The sequence below is a fragment of the Mesoplodon densirostris genome, chromosome 4 (genome assembly GCF_025265405.1).
Source record: "Mesoplodon densirostris isolate mMesDen1 chromosome 4, mMesDen1 primary haplotype, whole genome shotgun sequence".
Classification (NCBI taxonomy): Eukaryota; Metazoa; Chordata; class Mammalia; order Artiodactyla; family Ziphiidae; genus Mesoplodon; species Mesoplodon densirostris.
The window spans coordinates 44,463,317-44,484,240 of record NC_082664.1 but is presented as its reverse complement, the minus strand read 5'-3'; the positions used below and the strand labels follow the sequence as shown (position 1 = coordinate 44,484,240).

At 35.9% G+C, this 20,924-nt stretch overlaps 1 protein-coding gene across 5 annotated transcripts in view; it reads left to right on the top strand.

Annotated features, from left to right (window-relative positions):
* Positions 1-20,924, top strand: part of ARID4A (AT-rich interaction domain 4A) — a 57,696-nt gene that overhangs the window by 19,019 nt on the left and 17,753 nt on the right. For all 5 annotated transcript variants that reach the window (XM_060096146.1, XM_060096149.1, XM_060096147.1 and 2 more), the window contains 8 exons: positions 1,486-1,562; positions 1,949-2,115; positions 11,546-11,618; positions 12,656-12,750; positions 12,904-13,001; positions 13,822-14,053; positions 16,725-16,975; positions 19,462-19,659. In XM_060096146.1, the coding sequence (XP_059952129.1) occupies positions 1,486-1,562; positions 1,949-2,115; positions 11,546-11,618; positions 12,656-12,750; positions 12,904-13,001; positions 13,822-14,053; positions 16,725-16,975; positions 19,462-19,659 (1,191 nt within the window). The remainder of the gene's footprint in view (positions 1-1,485; positions 1,563-1,948; positions 2,116-11,545; positions 11,619-12,655; positions 12,751-12,903; positions 13,002-13,821; positions 14,054-16,724; positions 16,976-19,461; positions 19,660-20,924) is intronic.

Sequence of the window (20,924 nt, the reverse complement as noted above, 5' to 3'; positions counted from 1 at the left end):
CAGGCAGATTCTTAACCACTGCGCCACCAGGGAAGTCCCTAAAATTTTTATATAAAAACTAAACAACAATATGTGAGAATAATATTCAAAAAGTTTTAAAATAAAACATAGTATTGATTTTCTCTTTAATTGTAAGAATTCTTTTTTTAATTTATTTAATTAATTTATTTATTTTTGGCTGCGTTGGGTTTTCATTGCTGTGTGCGAGCTTTCTCTGATTGTGGCGATCAGGGGCTACTCTTTGCGGTGCTCGGGCTTCTCATTGCGGTTGCTTCTCTTGTTGTGGATCAAGGGCTCTAGGCATGCAGGCTTCAGCAGTTGTGGCTTACGGGCTCTAGAGACCAGGCTCAGTAGTTGTGGCGCATGGGCTTAATTGCTCCACGGCATGTGGGATCTTCCCGGACCAGGGCTTGAACCCGTGTCCCCTGCATTGGCAGGCAGATTCTTAACCACTGAGCCACCAGGGAAGCCCTAATTGTAAAAATTCTTTGTTTTTATTATGCGTACTGTTTCATATTATAAAACATGAAATTTACTTTTAATAGAATTTATATTACTAGAATAATTATTTTGACTTTTTTTCTGATTAAAAGTCAGATTTTGAACTCCAATAAAAATTAATTTTAAAAAAGGTCAGGGGCTTCCCTGGTGGCGCAGTGGTTGAGAGTCCGCCTGCCAATGCAGGACACACGGGTTCGAGCCCTGGCCTGGGAAGATCCCACATGCCACGGAGCAGCTGGCCCCGTGAGCCACAATTACTGAGCCTGCGCGTCTGGAGCCTGTGCTCTGCAACAAGAGAGGCCACGATAGTGAGAGGCCCACGCACCACGATGAGGAGTGGCCCCCACTTGCCACAACTAGAGAAAGCCCTCGCATAGAAACGAAGACCCAACACAGCCATAAATAAATAAATAAAATTTAAAAAAATAATAAAAATAAAAAAAATAAAAAAGGTCAGAGTTTTAGAAACCTTCCTTCACTTCAACTTTGCTTTGTTTCCAAAAAATGTAAAATTATGTATTTATTGAGTTGTGATTCTCTGTGAAAAATTTGATACCATAATATATCTTACAATGATAAAAATATTTTAATGTTACCATCTATTAAATTTTTCATACTGAACTGAATAGTAAATTTGAGAAATATGAAAGATCAAAATAGACACTATAAGGAAAACACCATGCTGGTATAAACTACCCCATATTGTAGGTAAGAGGGTTGCATAAATTGAAATATTACAAATGTGAGGCTCTCAAATTAGTGTGCTTTGAGTATGTGAATCTTTAGAATTAAGATATTAGCTTTGCCTATATTACCTCTTGCCCTTTATTAAGGATTAGGATATACATGGTCTTCTTAAAACAATTTATAGGTAAAATAATTTTGATTTTGAGATTTATATTTTCTGTGTGTTAACGTGACTCTTTAAGTGATAATTCTTATTTAATAATGGTTTCCCTCCTATTTATTCTTCTCTATAATTAGTTATTCTATAGCAAGAAAGGATATCAAGGAAGTAGACATTCTCAGTCTACCTGAATCTGAGCTCTCTGCTAAACCAGGTAAAATAAGGATGAATCAACCTATTATTTCATGATATGACTCTAAATGGCAAATTTAGTGGCAAAAGCAAGACTGAATATTTTCTGGTGCCATTTTAACTGTTTAGAGTTGATATCCACTCTTCTTTAATGCCTTTTTTTAATATCTAGATAAAGTATTTGACCTTAATTCTTTGTGTGTTTTATCACTAACATTTCTGGCAGTATTCCCTAGAGAAAAGTAAACATTAATATAATATTATAACTTATATGTTCAAATTTACTGTATCATTTTAGAAATGACAGCTGAATTTGAATCCAGATCTTCTGACTCTGAATGTCATGGCTTTGTATTATTCTGTGGTGCTAATTCCGTAACAACTGCTAAAGTACATTTTTACTTTTAGGGCTGCAGAAAGCAAGCATCTTCTTAAAAACTAGAGTTGTTCCTGATAATTGGAAAATGGATATAAGTGAAATCCTTGAGTCATCCAGTAGTGATGATGAAGTTGGCCCAGCTGAAGAAAATGATGAAGAGAAGGAAAAGGAGGCCAAAAAGGAAGAAGAAGAGATGGTACGTGAAATTTCATGTTTGTAACATATGAAAACATTTTAATACTCTAAAAATAATACCTTCATATATTTTCCCTGTGTTTAGATTCTTTATATTATTTGTTGCTGTCTTTTTCTAGCTCAGCTTTATTTGGGGAGGGGGGAGCTTTCTGGCTTTTAGTTTAGTGGGCAAATCAGAACTAATTTTTAGTGGGTAAGAGATTACAAAGAAGAACTTTTCAGGTTAAATGAGCAGCAAGTGCAAACTTTTTTTCTTTTTATAACATCTTTTCCAAATTACCAAGGAGGAAGGAAATGTAACTTTTAGGTATATTACATGTGTTAACTCATTTAAATTATTGCCAGATGGAGTAACTGTTACTATTCTACTTTAAAGAGAAAAGTGAGGGTCAGAAAGATTAAATAACTTTCCAAAGATGACACAGCTCAAATGTGGAGAGCAGGGATTTGAACACAGGTCTGGTCTGTCTTAACTTTGAAATTTCACCTCTTTCAGACATTTCACAGTATCTCAAGGATAATGAGGATTAAAAAAAATCCTATCTAAATGGAAGAATATTTCATTTGGCAGTTGGATAAATCATAGAAAAGATTTAGATTGTATTTTATAGGTGCTAATGGTTTTCTTTGTAATATCACTGTGTTGTTAAGAATGTATATGTAATTGTAGGAAATCATTCATGAAGTACCGCATAATTGCTTACATGAATATTGCTGTCTATTTTTTCAGCAGTGTTTTGTGAAGTGGGATAAACTGTCCAGTATAGTTTTGGTTGTTATGAGGTGAAGGGGTTTCGGGGTAGACAAAGAGAATGAGTTTACTGAAAAAGACCTATTTGAGCATGAAAAATATTTGCTTGGAAAATGTGGAGTGTTTGTTTCTGTTTTACATACACAAATAAGAATTTTTGAAACAAAATGAGTGTACTTGTATGTGATATAGGGCACAGGGTATTTCTTCCCTTTTACTTCCCCTGCAGTATTTGGCTTTTTGCACTCTGAAATCAGAATGGCGGTTCATACTTACAGGCTGCCTACAGAGTTGCCATAGTAACGTGCTGTTGGTTTTAAGTGAGCATGCTCGGAAAGACAGGAAGGTTTTGCAGAGGCTTGGCGGGTTGCCAATGGAGGTTTGCCAGATGCTTTGAAATGGGCTGTCTTTCTTTTCCTTTCATGTAATGTCTGATTTTTATGTGGAAGAGAATGTAAGTAGTGCTGTATAACCCTGCGGATGCTGTGCCCTAAGAGGGAAAGCAAATATTGCAAGTCAGACTGAAAAATGTTCAGATACTGTACTGATTAAGTAGAAGGGGAATCTAACCATTTTACATGTGAAAGAAAATGCAGCATATAGGTAAGAATTTTTTTATATATTACCATTTTGATTGCCAAAAATTAGGTTAAATAAGAATTTTAGGTATTGATGATTTGGCTGATATGGTAGGACTCGTAACCAAGCGTAATTGTTTCATGTAAAAGACAGTAGGAGTCTATTTTTAGAATATCAGAGGATGAAGGCTATTTTTCTGAAACATAAGATAGATTTTGAAATGAAAATGATAATGACAGTTTGGAAAAATTGGGAATTTAAAGTCTAAATATTAAATGTGATTTTTGTATTTTATCTGTATTTATTTATAGATTATATGTTTTCAGGGTAAATAGGCCACATTTTCAGGGTGTGAACTGTTGCAGTCTGGTTTTGCTTTTTTTTTTTTTTTTAAATTAACATTGAAGTTAGGATCTTATATTACCAAATACTGAAATACATAGTCTCTTTATTTTTGCTAATACTTTAAATTTGTATCCCTTTCAAAATGTATTTTCCCTGATCCCCACCCCCCAAAAAAACCTGAAATTTTAAACAAAGAGGGTTAAAAAGGCTGTGTAGTAAGGGTAGAGAGTATGGCTGTAAAATAGTAAGTAGTAAATAGTGGTCTTATTATAGCTATTAATTTTGTAAAAGTCATAATGTTCTATTTAAGCTGTGAGTAAATGTTAGTGAAAAAGAATGAAGAGCAGAGGCAAGCTCTGTTACCTATTGTTTGCAGGTAGTAAGTAAAGAAATTTAAAAAGGAAAGGACCTTTGTAAGGATAGTATCTTCTTAAAATGTATTACTTAAATTATGAACTGTTAAAATTAAGTGAACCAAGATGCTTTTCATCTACTAAAGAAAAAAAAAGCACAATCGCAAAATGTAGTCACTGATCATATGATTATTTAAAACTATTTTTCAGATATTCATTTGCATGCATACACTTTATTGAATTACCTAATAGAAACTAATTTCCTCTTTTTCTCTGGCTGTACAAGTAGATTTTCTTGAGTGAGATTTGGTTGCTTTAGAAAAAAAAAATCAGCTGCATTTCTTGCTCTTGGATTTAAGATTTAGATGCTGAATCATTCTAACCTGTCTTGGACAGTAATTTTTAAAAATTTGATATATTGTAAAACTGAAAAGCAGTTTAATCTATATTTAGCAAAGGAAAAAAAATGGATATGGTATAAAATGAATTAAAATTTGATAAGCCAGGGCCTACCTGGCTTAGTCATTACAGGCCTTTACTATATAAGTGAGGCTAAGCTGTTGTATTTACATTACAGATCATATTCTTCCCAAAATGTAATTATGCTATGCTTTCCATGAGGATTTGATGTTGCTTGACAATGATCAAAAAGATCTTTTATAATATTCTGTAAACCACTGTAACAATACTTTAGCCAGCCATTTGGTGTTTGTAAATTTTATGCAGTAGAATCATACAAGTGTTAGATACTTCTGCAGTACTAATGGGCAGTGCACATTGTTTTTATATTTGATACTTTGAGTACCCTAACATAGCCTTAATAAGGAGATTTGAGATTTACTGTGGAGAAGCATCTTTTATACTTAATATTATTTTGAATTCCTAAGCATTGGTAGTTCAGGATTTGAGTACAAGAAATATATTTCATACTATTACTGGGTAGGAAGAGACTTGAGAGTCTGACAGGAAGTAGGTCCTACCTATATTGATGACTCTACATTTTAAGTCACTGATAATTATATTGAAAAACGTTCTGGAGAATATTTTTGTGGGTATTACTTAAATGTCTTTTGTTAGGACATTTTTATATTAGAAAAGATATTACTGAATTTCCTTTTGAGCTTTGAAATTGATTGAAAAGTTCATGTAAACATAAACAATGATGTCAGGTATTCATTTACTCCTGACTTATATTCACTTTGGATGAATGTAGGAGAGTTGTCTAAGGGTAAAATAAATAGGTGAATGTTTAGAAGACTGAATATCAGGTGGGAATTTGACTAATCTTAGTTCTTTTATCCTTTTGGTTTGCTATAGGCAGGCTTATATGTTGGGCCCTTGCAAAAATCTCCTCTAATTTCATATTTAGTAATGAAAATTAGAATTTAGTGAATTTTTATAAGAAATGCTCTTTTTTTTTTTTTTGCTGTACGTGGGGCTCTCACTGTTGTGGGCTCTCCCGTTGTGGAGTACAGGCTCCAGACGCGCAGGCTCAGCGGCCATGGCTCACGGGCCCAGCCGCTCCGCGGCACGTGGGATCCTCCCAGATTCCACCTAATCAGATTAATGAGGATTGCACATTTGTACACACAAATACACCTACATTTTAATGTACTTATAGAAAAAGGTATTTTATAGTTGTAAGACTGATTTTAAAACCTTAGATTTGATAGCATGTGAACCACAGCTTGATGACTGAAAGTAAGATGTATGTACCTTTTAAAATGGGGGGGGGAATTACTAATTTGTTATAGGCAGGTTGTTTGTAAACTGTTTTGTGAAATTATAAAACTGTGTCTTACCACATAACGAATATATTAGGCATGACATTTGGTTTCTGAAATTTTCTGTTTAAGTGTACACAACAGAGAAGAATGGTACCACTCTAAATTTTATGATTAACAAATTTCACTGGGCCTTCAATACTATTGGTCAGTTCTGAGTTTCTATAATCTAATCATTATCTCCTCCATTAAACCAGCAGCCCTACCCCCACTCCACTCACTTTGGAAAGAAACTAGGAGCTTCAAATTGGGAGCCAGCTCTAAACCCCACCTGCCTGCTCTCCTTCCCTTAATGTACAATCGATAGTATGTTGTCCTCTTCTGTAAGATGAGTCCCTCTTTTTAGGCTCTGGATCTCTTTCCCTTCTTTCTTGTCTTAGACTGTGAAGTATCTCTTTTCTTTCCAGCATCTTTAATCTATTCCTTTTTGTTGTAACCTTCTTATCAGCTTTTAAAAACATGCTTACATCTCTTCCAACCTTCTGGCAACCTGTCCAGATTCCTTCCACCAACCCCTCCACCTTACGGCCAGATTGCTCAGAGGTATATACACCGTTCTATTTCCCGACACTACCACCCTGCACCCCACTCACTCTTAATTCACTGTAGTGCATCTTGTACTTCCACCACGCCTAAAACAACTTAACTGAGGTCACCAGTGACCTCCAACAAATTTTTGTGCTAAGTCCAGCAAATTTTTGTCATGATTTCATTTGTCTCCTTAGTAGGTATTCAGCATCTTTGACATGCCTACCTTCTTAAATCACCTGACATACATGACATTACATTTTTTTCTGGTTTACTTCCTAACTAAATGATGTAATGGCTCCAAATCTATATGTGCATCAAAGATGTCTCTTATGTCTCTTCTTAACTCCAGACATTTATATTAAAATTCCAGTGAGGATTTCTTCATATTTTGTAAGTCCTCAAACTCTGTATGTGCAAGACCGCACTCATCTTTTCCCCCAAACCTGTCCGTTCCCTGTTTGTTCGTAACTCACTTGAATAGAAGCACCATCCACCCAATTACTCAAGCTAGATAAATGGAAGTCACCTTAATCCTCTCACTCTTGCCTCCCTATCCAATGAGACATCAGATCCTGTCTCTTCTACTTACTTTATAGCTCTCAAATTTGCCCGCTTCCCTCCGTTTCTACTCTCTGTCACCTTAGTTCAAGCCACTCTTCTCTTTCACCTAGCTAGACTGGTGCAGTAGCAACTTGTTCTTTCCATGTCCATGCTTTCCCTACTCCAGTCTGTTCCTCTGTACTGCATCGAAGTAGGTTTTTTAAAACTAGAAATATAAAAATGAGATTCCTCTTGGAATAAATTAATTTTAGGGCGCAAAAATAAAAATAAAAATAAATACCAGTCATTGACGATAAACCTGTGACTAAAATCAGCATGTCTTTAACTTCATGGAACTTTTTGAGCACTTATAACATGTTGAAACTTTAAGGACTACAAACGTGAATAACCTAAACTAAAAAAAAATCTCAACATTAACACCTCTCTCTCACTCTCCCATGCTCTCTTTTCTCTCTGCTTCAGGGGGAGGGGTCATCTTTCCATCATCAGGTGGCAAGACTCATTCAGGCATTGATCCTCTCTTTGTGGACTGTGACAGTAGCTCCCCTTTCCCTTCCAATCCATCAAACTCAGAGAACTGTTAAAAATACAAATCTGACCTCATTCCTCTCTAGCTCTCTCAAACCTCACATCTACCCAGAGTGTCCAGTTCTGATTCTCTAACATATCATTACGAAGTCCTTTCCTAATCATAGCCTGCCTTTGCAAGCCTCATGTTTATGCTGTTTGCTCTTGTTCCCCGCCTGTATGCTCTTCACATTCTGAGGCTTTCCCTACTATTACCGCCATCACCGCAGCCCCAACAGAACCATTCATCCCGTCACCTTGCTCCTGTATTCTTTTATGTATTTTACAACACTTATCACATTTTGTCAAATTGGCTGGTTTTACATTTCTACACCTCCTGCCAGACTTGAGGGTCAAAAGTGTCTTCTGATTTGAATTGCAATACTTTTGCAAAAGTCTGTGATTCATGGTAACTATCAAAAATGTTTGAGCTGTATTTGAAGACATAGTGTCCAAAGTCAGAAAATACATAATCTAGTAGTAGATAGATATACAACTACTATAATACTAGGAAGTTATACTCCTGCTAACTAAAATGATAAGTTTCTTAAAATTATGATCATATTCATGCCTCTTCTATATTCTTAGCCCCTTCCCTGCCCTGGCATTTTACGGGGTGCATAGTTACTCTTCACATCCTTGACTAAACGAAGAGAAGAAGGCTCATCAGCAGTCTTGTGGGCTCTACCTCCCATTATTATAGCCCCCTCCCACTTCAAAACCCTTGAGGGATGAAAAACCCTCTTGGCTCCCGACCAGGAGAGAGACCCTGCAGGTATTGTGATAGCAAGCACAGCCCCCATACAAAAGTCATAAAGGCAGAGTCTTCTAGTTGGAGGCATTTTCTACCATGTGCAGTTTTACTCTAAGGTGACTAACAAGACAGCTGTTTTTTTTTTAAAAAAAATGATTGTGGGGCCTCCCTGGTGGCGCAGTGGTTGAGAGTCCGCCTGCCGATGCAGGGGATACGGGTTCGTGCCCCGGTCTGGGAGGATCCCATATGCCGCGGAGCGGCTGGGCCCGTGAGCCATGGCCGCTGAGCCTGCGCGTCCGGAGCCTGTGCTCCACAACGGGAGAGGCCACAACAGTGAGAGGCCCGCGTACAGCAAAAAAAAAAAAAAAAAAATGATTGTGAAGAATTACTTATTGTAAGAGATTAAGCAATTTTGAGTTTTGCAAAGACCATCAGGTAAATTTAAACTTTGTTTATAGCGTCATCTTTTTTTTTAATCGAAATAAATTTCCTTTCAAGCAGGCAGTTGTTTTTAAGTAGAATTCTTTATTCATTTATATCTTGTTTTTACACCTGATAACTGCATTCTGAACTTAAAATTTTATGGCCTTAGTTTCTCATGGTACTTAAAACACTCTTGACATCCACTAACTTTTAATTCCAATGAATTTAAACTACCAATTTTTATCTATAAAACTATATTCTTAATCATTAAGAATTTATCAAATGTTTGGCAAAACCTTAATAAATACCTAATTTGCAATTGATGGGTTCATTTTGTTTACTTGCTTTTGGAAGAAACTTTGATTTCAAACCAGTGCTTTTTAAAAACAATTGCTTTTACATATACTGGGTACAACAGTCTTCTTTGAATTCTGTAAGATCATAAATACTAAAAATGAGGTGTTAGTCTGAGGAGAGACTATTGTGATTACACGGGACAGGCAAAGCATAGAGCCAGTCTGGTATAAGTTGTTTTTGTTTTTTTCCCCATACCAGAAGTCCTTAAAATTAATATCTGAAATGATTCTTAGGCTACCAGATTACTCTTTTCTTGAGTTAACTCATTGGCAGTTGTTTTCACAACCTTGTAAAAGCAAAATGTTTTAATTCAGTTGGGGAAAAAATTGCCATGTCTTGATCTGAGTATTTAGTAAAGACCTCTATTAACTCTGTAGTGATTATTAAGTCTGTATGTACATTGCTAACTATTAAGTCTGTATATTGCTAATTTTTGAGGCTTACTAGAACTTCGACTTAAGTTTCTTAATATTTTGTTAAACTGAAAGTACTCCGATGCTATAAGTCACTCTTTTTTTTTTTTTTTTTTTTTTTTTTTTGCTGTACGCGGGCCTCTCACTGTTGTGGCCTCTCCCATTGCGGAGCACAGGCTCCGGACGCACAGGCTCAGCGGCCATGGCTCACGGGCCCAGCTGCTCCGTGGCACGTGGGATCTTCCTGGGCAGGGGCACGAACCTGTGTCCCCTGCATCGGCAGGCAGACTCTCAACCACTGCACCACCAGGGAAGTCCTATAAGTCATTCTTAATGAATGTACTGAAAGAAAAAAAAAAGACTGTACTGAGGGAAAGACTTTTCCGTTGATTGCCTCATGCTTTTTTTATTATGTATTTTAATCAACCTTGATTGCCTCATGTTTCTTTTTTAATATATTTTAATTAACTACATGTTTATTGATTTTGGCTATATTATTGGCTGTTAAAAACTTTAAAAAAATTTTTTTTGCTATCTGGATTTGTGAGCACTCAATATTTATTGCTTGACAGTTGCCTTTGCTTTGAATATGGCTTTGAAAGACAAAAATCTGAATTCTTGTTTTGGAACATGGAAAAATAGTAGTACTCTGGGACTTCCCTGGTGACGCAGTGGTTAAGAATCCACCTGCCGATGCAGGGGACACGGTTCGAGCCCTGGTCCGGGAAGATCCCACATGCCGAGGAGCAACTAAGCCTGTGTGCCACAACTACTTAGCCTGCGCTCTAGAGCCCACGAGCCACAACTACTGAGCCCATGCGCCACAACTGTTGAAGTCTGTGCACCTAGAGCCCGTGCTCCTCAACAAGAGAGGCCACCGCAATGAGAAGCCCGCGCACCGCAATGAAGAGCAGCCCCATGCTCGCTGCAACTAGAGAAAGCTCGCAGGCAGCAATGAAGACCCAATGCAGCCAAAAATAAATAAATAAATAAATCTATTTTAAAAAAGATAGTAGCGCTCTGAAATTAAATTATGATAATTTATATGAAAGAAATATATCAGTGTTTTCTTTGTTTCTCCATAGTATTGTTAAACTTCAAGAATTTTCCCAAATATTAATTTATAAGTAGTCTATCAGAAAAGGAAATACTTTGTTAAAACTCAAAATCCATTTGTTTGCATAAGAAGAAATCATTAGGTTTATATAATTAGTAAAATGTAACACACAAATAGGTATTTGTAGGAATAGTTGTTTCTGTATCAATGTTTCCATTAGTTTTTTTTTTCCATAGAACTAAATTGTAGTTATGTATCTAGTTTCCTTCCCTAAGAAATAATTTTCATTGTTATATTTTAAGGGGTTGCAAAGTCAACTACAGAGGCCCTTCAAGAAAGGCAAATGAGAAAAGCAGGCTACTGTGATACAAGAGGGGCTGGTGGAGTCTGGGACAAAATAAAATTTATATGGCTCATTTACATGCATTTAAATTTCTTTAAAACATTGTGCTATCCAAACAAAAAACCTTTGCCATGCGACTTCGCATCCTCTGGTTTATATTCATTCAACAGTAACAAAATTTTAATATTGGTATGTGGATTATTTTAAAATAATAAATACATTTGTAATTATTATGCTTATCTATCATTATATTCCTATGGGCCACATGGTATTTTTAGGATTTTTAAAAAAACACCAGATGAGGTGAAAACACTCACCCCATTCCTAAACCTTTTCCTCATGGCTCATCTTAGTCCCCACAGTGATAATTAACGGGAAGGTTCAAGTGATAAATGGGGTGAAGAGTAGAGGTTGTATATCTTGACAGTCACATCAAGCCAGCTCTATCAAAATATGAATTAAAATGTGGCATTGTAGGATTTTGAGAAAAATTCATATTTTCTGGCTTCATTAAAATTTTATCCCCTTACCTTGGGTTCCCAAAACAAAAAACAAAGAAGACAGTGTATCTCCTATTCATTGTTCTGTATATTTATATAGTTTATCTTTTCAGCCTGAGGAAGAACCTGATCCTGAAGAGAGGGACAGCTTCCTTCAACAGCTTTATAAGTTTATGGAAGACAGAGGTATTTTCATGCTTATTATTTAAAAGCAGGCATTTCTGGGAATTCTCTGGCAGTCCAGTGGTTAGGACTCAGCGTTTTCACTGCTGAGGGCCCAGGTTCAGTTCCTGATCTGGGAACTAGTGCAGCATGGCCAAAAAAAAAAAGTAGACATTTCTTTTACTGTTTTATATTCTAGGTTTATGTATTATTTTTGTTCAAATCATGGTACAGGGATTTGGATTTCAAGCCTAAGAATCACTTATAGCTGATAATAATAAGTATTGGGAATAAAGACAACTACTAATATCTAGTTTGAGTACAAATGTAGAGGAAAAGTAGTTTTGGTATAGTTAAGTTTTATCTTCTTGAGACTTATGAAACCAGAAAATATTATAATAATATTAGAGTAATAGAAAGTGAGCAATCGTAATGTAAATCTACATACCCATTATTTACTAATGGCGTTTTTGTGGCAAGTAAATTAGTCTGATCCTTGGTCTCAACAAATTAAACATAATAGCCCCTATCTAAACAGAGTAGGATTTCTAATAAAGTTAGAAGAAATAGAAGCTTTATAAATCATCATACTTATTGGCATTATGTCAGTCCTGGAAATTCTCAGATAAATCGGTTCTAGTGGCCTTCAGCAATGATCCTTCAGATGACTGCCACCCGTCTTAACGTTTGTGTTGAAGCATTCAAAATGGAACCATGGCCTAAAATGTGCCCTTTCCATTGTATGTTTTCTTGCCCAGGCTTCTTGAACCAGCAACATCATTGGCTACACCTTGCAGGCCCAAGGTTTGATTTAGTTTTATCCAATTCAGTGGCAGTTAAAGAGGTTATTTTATTAGTTGTGGCAGTAAAACTAAAGACCACCACAATACTGTGTAAAGAATATAGAGAATATTTTGTGTTGTCTTACATAATTTGAGGTTCTTTAAATATATGCCTCTGATTAGTGATATTTGGGAAATTAGAAATTGATAAGCTTTGTTTTCAACTTAGTATTTTCCGTTGGAATTAACATTGTATTTCTGTTCTCTGATATTTAAAAGGTACTCCAATCAACAAACCACCTGTTTTGGGCTATAAAGATCTCAATCTCTTCAAACTCTTCAGACTGGTTTATCATCAAGGTGGATGTGACAAGGTAAGTAAGACTGTAATGCAAAGTTAAATTGTCTAATGTTGCACTATAATATGTACTTTAGGTAATAAACACATTTTCTTAATGAACATACAGTATTAGTGTAAAGATTATTTCCCTTGGCAAACATTAACAAATAAAAACTTAATTTTCCAGATTGATAGTGGTGCTGTATGGAAGCAAATTTATATGGACCTTGGCATTCCTATTTTGAATTCAGCTGCTTCCTACAATGTAAAAACTGCTTATAGAAAGTAAGTAGTATAGTTTATTCATCAAAGAACACATATTTACAAGGAGTATTTTCCACTTAATTTGTTAACAATTAAATAAGAAAACATCAATCAAAGAACATTAAAGTCAGAGAAAGTGTATAAAAAGGTTTTGGTTAATAAATACTGTGATTGAAAGTTATTTCAGTGTACCAAGTCTGCTTTACTCCATTTTTCATGTTCTGATTTTCTTTTCAAAATCACAGATACAGGCAGTGTTTATAGTCTGAAGTTATGATACATGTTATAGAGTTGTACCTTTTGTGGTGAACAACCTTCATATCAAAACTATGATAGCTGTGTTCAGTTATCACAAGCTCAGATTTTTCAGGAAAGAAATTTAATTTTCTTTTTTTTTTTATTATTATTATTATTTTTTTTTTTTTTTTTTTTTTTTTTGCGGTATGCGGGCCTCTCACTGTTGTGGCCTCCCCCGTTGCGGAGCACAGGCTCCGGACGCGCAGGCTCCGGACGCGCAGGCTCAGCAGCCATGGCTCACGGGCCCAGCCGCTCCGCGGCATATGGGATCCTCCCAGACCGGGGCACGAACCCGTATCCCCTGCATCGGCAGGCGGACTCTCAACCACTTGCGCCACCAGGGAGGCCCAAGAAATTTAATTTTCTGATCAATATTTTTGTCTGTTTTCCTATATAAAACACCAAGAAATCAGTAACAGAAAAAATACTTTGTAAAAAAAAAAGGCTTGAGTTTTACTTTTCAAAAAATATGTGTGTGTTTAATATAGTATTCAAGTTAAATGTAAAGACTAAGATTTCTTAAAATAAAATATTGTTTGTTTAGGTATCTCTATGGTTTTGAGGAGTACTGCCGTTCTGCAAATATTCAGTTCAGAACTATTCACCACCATGAACCAAAAGTAAAAGAGGAAAAAAAAGACTTAGAAGAATCCATGGAAGAGGCTCCAAAAGTAGATCAAGAAATGCCTTTAGTAGAAGTGAAGAGTGAACCTGAGGAAAATATTGATTCAAACAGTGAAAGTGAAAGAGAAGAAACAGAATTAAAATCTCCAAGGGTAAGTAGTTAAGACTAGTTTTATCTAGTTTATTTTTAGCATTATTTTAATCTTTTTATTAGGGGCATTTTCTGATATACACAAAAAGACTCCTGTGAACCTAGTTTATTTTCCAGTATTTGGTTGTGCTTCAGCCAGGCTAGCCTAGCTCCCTTTCTCTAAATATACCACATATTATTTCTTCTACCTGAAAAACCATTCCCCCTCTTGTTCTCTGTTTATGTTTGTTCAAGTCATTCTCACCTGGGGTCAATCTCAAATACTCACTTCTGTCAAGTCTTTTGCTAAAGTGTCACCTCACTGAAGCCTATCCTGGTCACCTTACCTAAAATTGTAACCTATCTCCTCTCTTTGGCACTGGCAATCCCTCTAATGTTGCTGTTCCTATCTGTAATTTACTTACTTGTTCAGTTTACTATTTATTGTTTCTTTTACCCCACTCTGGACTAGTATCACACTCCACAAGGGCAAGGATTAGTGTTTATTCCATTAATTGAGAGATCCCAGGCATCTAGAATAGTGCCTGGCACATAGTAAGGACTTATTAAATAGTTGTTGAGTGAATGAATCTCCTCTTTATAATACCTGTGCCCTCAGCCAGGTGGGATCTTTTCTTTCTCTTGACTTCACAACACACTGTACAGCTCTTGTGGCAGTTTTTCATGCTCTGCCTTGTTTTCTAGTCATGTGCACACTGGTTTTATGTTCTAACTCTACTCTTCCTCTCCATTAGTATATAACTCAAATCAGGAATTGTCCCTCACTATTTTGATCTGTGTCTGATGATGTCTACACAGTAGGATTTATCAAATTTTAGAAGTAGAAAGAAAATTTAATCACACTGTCAAAGAAGTTCACTTATTGTAATGCATCTTATTTTTCAGTGAAATTGTATTTAAAAGAAAAGGTGAAATCATCTTCTCTTTTATTTGCTCAGAAACCATTTTTTAAAACTGTCCATTTTATCATCTAGTAAATGAAATCTTCTAGTGAATTTCATGAAACATCCAAAGTGGTTTGTTTCTTTTCTTTCTTTAATTTTTAAAAATTTTGGTAAATACACATAAGATAAAATTTATCATCTTCACCGTTTTTACATGTGCAGTTCAGTGGCATTAACTACATTCACACTGTTGTACAACAATCACCACCATCCCCAGAACTTTTTTCATCTTGCAAAACTGAAACTGTACCTGTTAAACAGTAACTTCTCGTTCCTCTCTTCCCCAGCCTCTGGCAACCACCCTTCTACTTTCTATGAATTTGACTACTCTAGGTATTTCATATAAGTGGAATTATGTAGTGTTTGTCCTTTTGTGACTGGTTTATTTCACTCTGCGTAAGGTCTTCAAGGTTCATCCATGTATGCATTAGAATTTCCTTCCTTTTTAAGACTGAATAATATCCATTGTATGTATTGTGGACATACTTCCTTGTCATTACATAAAGACCCTCCTCATCTTTATGTAAAACATCTGCAGAGTACTGCATAGTATGGATGTATCATAAATTTACCTCCCTCAAGATTTTGTCCAATTTTTTATGATTACAAAAAGTGATGCAATAAATATGCTTGTAAAAATGTCCTCCCCATTTATCTAAATATAGAGGTTTGTAAAAATGTCCTCCTCATTTATCTGAATACAGAGACCAGACTTCTAAAAATGGGATTTCTGGGATAAAGGTATAAGTTATACAGACCTAAATTTTGATGGATAACAGATGCTTTCATTCATTTACCTACAAATATTTAAAGAGCACCTGCCATGTGCCAGGCACTGTCTAGATCTGAGGTTACAGAAGTGAATAAGACAGAGACCCTGCCCTCATGGAACTTACAATTAAGTTCTTTTTTTTTTTCCCCCTACCTTTTGATGTTTAAACAGCACATAGTCGGCAACTAGGTAACACATTTGTTATACTGAGATATTGTTAAGTATTCTAGTGCTCCCAAAGTTCTTGGCTCTTTTTTTATCCTCACTTTATTCCAAGTAGAGGGGAATTCTGCCAGTGTATAGAGGTTGACTGGAAGGAGAATTTAGGAGATAATGAAATGGCTCAACAGTTTCATGGTCATTTGAGCGTGCAACAAGAGACTGGATAAAAGCTGCTGGGCGTATAACAAGTTACTGCTGGCCTAGTGAGCTCTCCAGATACTCGTTCAAAGAAATGAGCTCACTTTTTGGCCATTGATACAGTTCAGTCCTTTTAAAATGTAATCACACTGAAATACAGTGAGTGATATGTTAATTTTATCTCAGTAAACAGTAGAATCAGAGATGACAGAACTTCTAAAAACTTAAGGGACTGATTTATTATTATTAACTTACATCATTGACACTTAGATAATTCTTGAAAAATTTTTATTATAGTCAAGAAATATTAAAAGTGAGATAATAGAGTGAACACAGGAGAAAATTTTTATTTTTTATGTAGTATGTAGCCAGGGATCATAGTACACTTGGACATAATTAAGTAATTTACATGGGTTATTCTTTTCCTTTTGCAAGGAAGAGAAAAGTGTTCAGGAGTTGATGGGTTATCAGTGTCATGTGTCAAGCTAGAGAGAAGACGAGTCATTGCTGTGAAGGTTTAAGGAAAAGATACATTTTTCTACATTTTTTTGCCCTTTGTAGTGATAGTTACTTTAAAGCTTTTATCCGCCTATTAGGGACGAAGGAGAATTGCTCGAGATGCAAATTCTATTAAAAAGGAAATTGAAGAAGAAAAAACAGAAGACAAATTAAAAGATAATGATACAGAAAATAAGGATGTAGATGATGACTATGAAACTGCAGAGAAAAAAGAAAATGAGTTACTACTGGGGAGAAAAAATACACCAAAGCAAAAGGAGAAGAAAATTAAAAAGCAGGAGGATTCTGACAAAGACTCAGAGGAAGAGGAAGAGAAGAGCCAAGAGAGGTACATTATCTTATATTTGTTCTCCAGAAGCACCTGTCTGGGGTACAGCAGCGCTCTGTTCCTGCTTAGAGATTCAGGTTTGAGGGAATGTTTTCTTATTGGGACTTCCATTCCTCTTGTCTAATGAAGGTGAGACACATTGTGAAGATGATGTGTATCGCCTTTCGGAATTGGAGAATATACTGGTCGCACCATTTTAATAGCACTTGTGCCCTAAACAGTGGCCTCAAAGAAGGCTGCGCCACCCAGTCAAAAGAAAGGTCCTGCAGTTGACAGCAGGGAAGGGAGCTGGAGAAAAATGGAGGAAGTGGACAAGAGGAAACAGCGACAGCAAAAATTCCATTTTAAAAAAGGTACAATGTGGGAAAGCTAACAAACACATGGGTGCACAGTACTAGCAGATGTTTCTGTGTGTTAGCTTTATCTAAGACATTTTTCTTTTTCAAGTTATTGTATTAGAATAAGTGGCATGCACCCCTGATTCTAGTTCGGAAAGTACATTCTTGCCCCACATCACAACAATTAAATTTCGGCCTTTTAATGTTCATCCTGTTTGCTGTTGAATGAAAACTGTTTTTGTTTTTTCTCATGTATTACACACATATGGACTGAATTGACTTAAAAATAACCAATGATTAGGCAGTCTAGCTAGATCACGGTAATGTCCAACTATGTTCAGTTGGCCATTTCTTTGTTGTCAAATGGATTTACTAATTTTTAGACACTACTAAACAATGAATTTTAATTCAGCAACAGCAGCATAACACTCTTACTTGTATAGAAGCTCTCCTCCATAGTTATTTTTTGATCATCATCTGATGCTAAATTTTCTAGAACTTTGAGTTACTAAGCAAACTTGGGAACAGTGGCCTGCTGCCCCCGACTAGTGGCTGACACCCATCTGAAAATTAGCCGTCGAGAAAATTACTGGAAAAATAGTAACGATTGGTGAGTGGGAGAGGTAATTGTATGATTCAGTACAAATAGGTACAGGAGCTTTCACAATTACCTGTGAATTAGATGAGTGACTAAAGCAAGTTCTGTCGTGAAATATGATTAGCATTAGGGAAAGTGGGAGGAAATAATTGGAGTTGAGTATAATGTGAGTATAGTATTTGAAATATTTGGACAATAAATTTAAGCAAAGATAAACCACTTAAAAAGTAAGGCCTAATTACAGTTGGAAGATTTGTTAAAAATAAGCATCAAAATGTGTATATGTTATAGTAATGCATCAAACATGTAATACACATATATACACATGCACACTATGTGGTTTAAAAAGCCTTTATAATTAATTGATATGTAAATGGAATAAATATTTATTTTAGGGACAGAAAATTTCAGACTTGAATATGAAGAATGATATTTCCTTTTACTAAATAAAAATTGAATATACAAACATAGTCTGTATTCTCATTCAGTAGCAGGAATTATGGAAATAGGAAACTTTTTTATTTATAGAGACTTCTGTCTTAAGTAGTTTCTCATGGTGTTTTGAAATTACCTTATCAGGATATAATTGGAAGATGCCCTTGGAAAGAAAACATTCCCACTGCTAATGGGTTATCAAAGCTTCTTCATGTCGGGTCCCCCAGTGGTCCCTAAAATAATGCCCTATGTTTATGACAGAACACAGTACCTCCTTTTAAGCTTTTTAAAACTCTTGTGACACTAGTATATCTTTGATGCAAATCTTTTCTGAATCCTTGCCAGGCTAGTAAAGAATGTTTTATTTATAAAAATATGAAAAATATTGTTGGATCTCCCTATGTGAATCTCCTTTATATCTGATTATCAAAACAAAGAAGAACTGATGGGAGATGCGTAAAAACAAATAGGAATCAACATAAGATATACAAAGCTTTGTTCTCCTGGTGCTATCCCACAGTTATAACTAGTGGCCTAAAACTCAAGTATCTATTGTTTCTTTGTTAGGGTGGGGAAACCTTTAAAATAGAAACTATCAATAGTTTAAAAGATTGAGTTACTAAGGTAGTTAGCCCTTGTTCATTATTTTGCCCACCAAAAAACTAGTCTTGGTTAAGAACCATTCTGAACTGAGCAGAAAGTAGTAGTAAAGTAGACTTAAAAGACATTTTAGTTGCAGGAAGTTAAAAACTATCTTTAGGTCATTTTCACATGTAAGGTGGCACTTGAGTACGAATCCTAAAACTTTTTCAAAGCATGTTGTCCTTATTTTGCTTTATCAAAAGTGACTTATTTGACTCCACATCATCATTAACTGTGATTATTGATTGGCCTTTAAGAGGTATGGATTTCCTTTTGGTACAGTGCACCTTTACATAATAAATAAAGTCCTTAGTAAGTAGTCTATAAAAATCTTCTCCTTCTCCTCCTTCTTCTCCTCCTCCACTGACATGAATTAGGTTGTGACTCTTCTACATGTTGGATTCTTTTAGCATATATTATTTTGTTTTCCATTAAGTTATTAGTAGCATTATCAATGTTATAACTTACTGCAGGGAAGAAACTGAAAGCAAATGTGACTCTGAAGGGGAGGAAGATGAGGAAGACACAGAGCCTTGCCTAACAGGAACCAAAGTGAAAGTAAAATATGGACGAGGGAAAACGCAGAAAATCTATGAAGCCAGTATTAAAGGCACTGAAATTGATGATGGAGAAGTTTTATACTTGGTACATTACTATGGATGGAATGTCAGGTAAGCAAGAAATTATTTTCTTTTTTTGAAATTTCTTTCATTGGTTCAGAAAGATCAATTTAATGTTTTAAAGAACTAAAGCAAATAGTATATATGTATTTACAAAGCACACCTTGTATCTGAATTTTCCAAGACTCCTGTCATTCCCACTGCTTTACTAGCTATGTCAGTGCTTCCAGCCAAAGGTCACCAGGATCACATCTGTAGTTGAACAAGTTGGATTTGTTACTCATTTTCAGTGAGGGAGAACACACAGCTTGTAGAACCACATGGCACCTCAGTTAGAGGGTGGATCTGTGAAAGCTTACAGTACCACCTTGGGGAAAAGCAATAGCCCAGGATTCTGTGGAAACATCCTGTAGGGAGCCAGGCCCATGGCGCCCAACAGTGCAAGTGGTTTTGTTTGTTTGTTTGTTTGTTTATTAAATTTATCAGAAGTCAAGCCTGTATCAAGCACTGTAACAATTCTGAATTGGTTAATTAATAAAAAAAGAATATTAGATAGGACTTAGATCTGAGCTTCTGTTAGGTGATTTGGGGGAGGGTTTAAGGAAACGGGGCTTTGCTCTAGACTGGATGCTGTCAAGAAGTGGGGGATAATTCTGTGATTGGCTATCTTAATCTTATCTATAAGGAGAGAAGACTAGAGCAAGGTTAATGCTATAATTGGTAAAGCAGGAGCAGTCAGGAAAAAAAAAGGATGTTTGGTCATTTTTGTGGCTTGGACAATGTTCCTGTTTTTTTCTGTGTTGAGACACAACTAGGGAGTGGTCTTGTTTTTGTCTTGATCCATTATGGTCACGGAACAGACCTGTCTGATGCTGATGTTCTGTGAAGTTGTTCACATTCAGCATGAGAACAACACACCCAAGCTGTGAGGGCCAGAACAGCTCTGTAGCAACAGCAAGGCCCAGCTAATAGTACCAGGCTAGTTCCTGAATGTCAGGGACTACTTTTCTCTTTCTCCTTTAGAAAGTCTTGTGTGTTCAGTATCTCTGCTTGCCCTGTAGTTGCTTTGGGCCAGAGTGCTCCAAAATTTCCCTGCATACTCAGTGTGTGCCCTGTTTTGCCTCAATTCCCTCATCTGAATTGGGGAAGACAGAGTACCTACTTTACAGGGATTCTGTGAGAAGCAGTGCTAATATCTATATTAACATGCAAAGTTCATATAATTAGTGCCTAATATAGTTAGTAAGTGCTCAATAAACATTAATTTTCTTCAGTGAGGGGGAGTTTGGTTTCTGTCCTCTCACGTCATTTTAAAA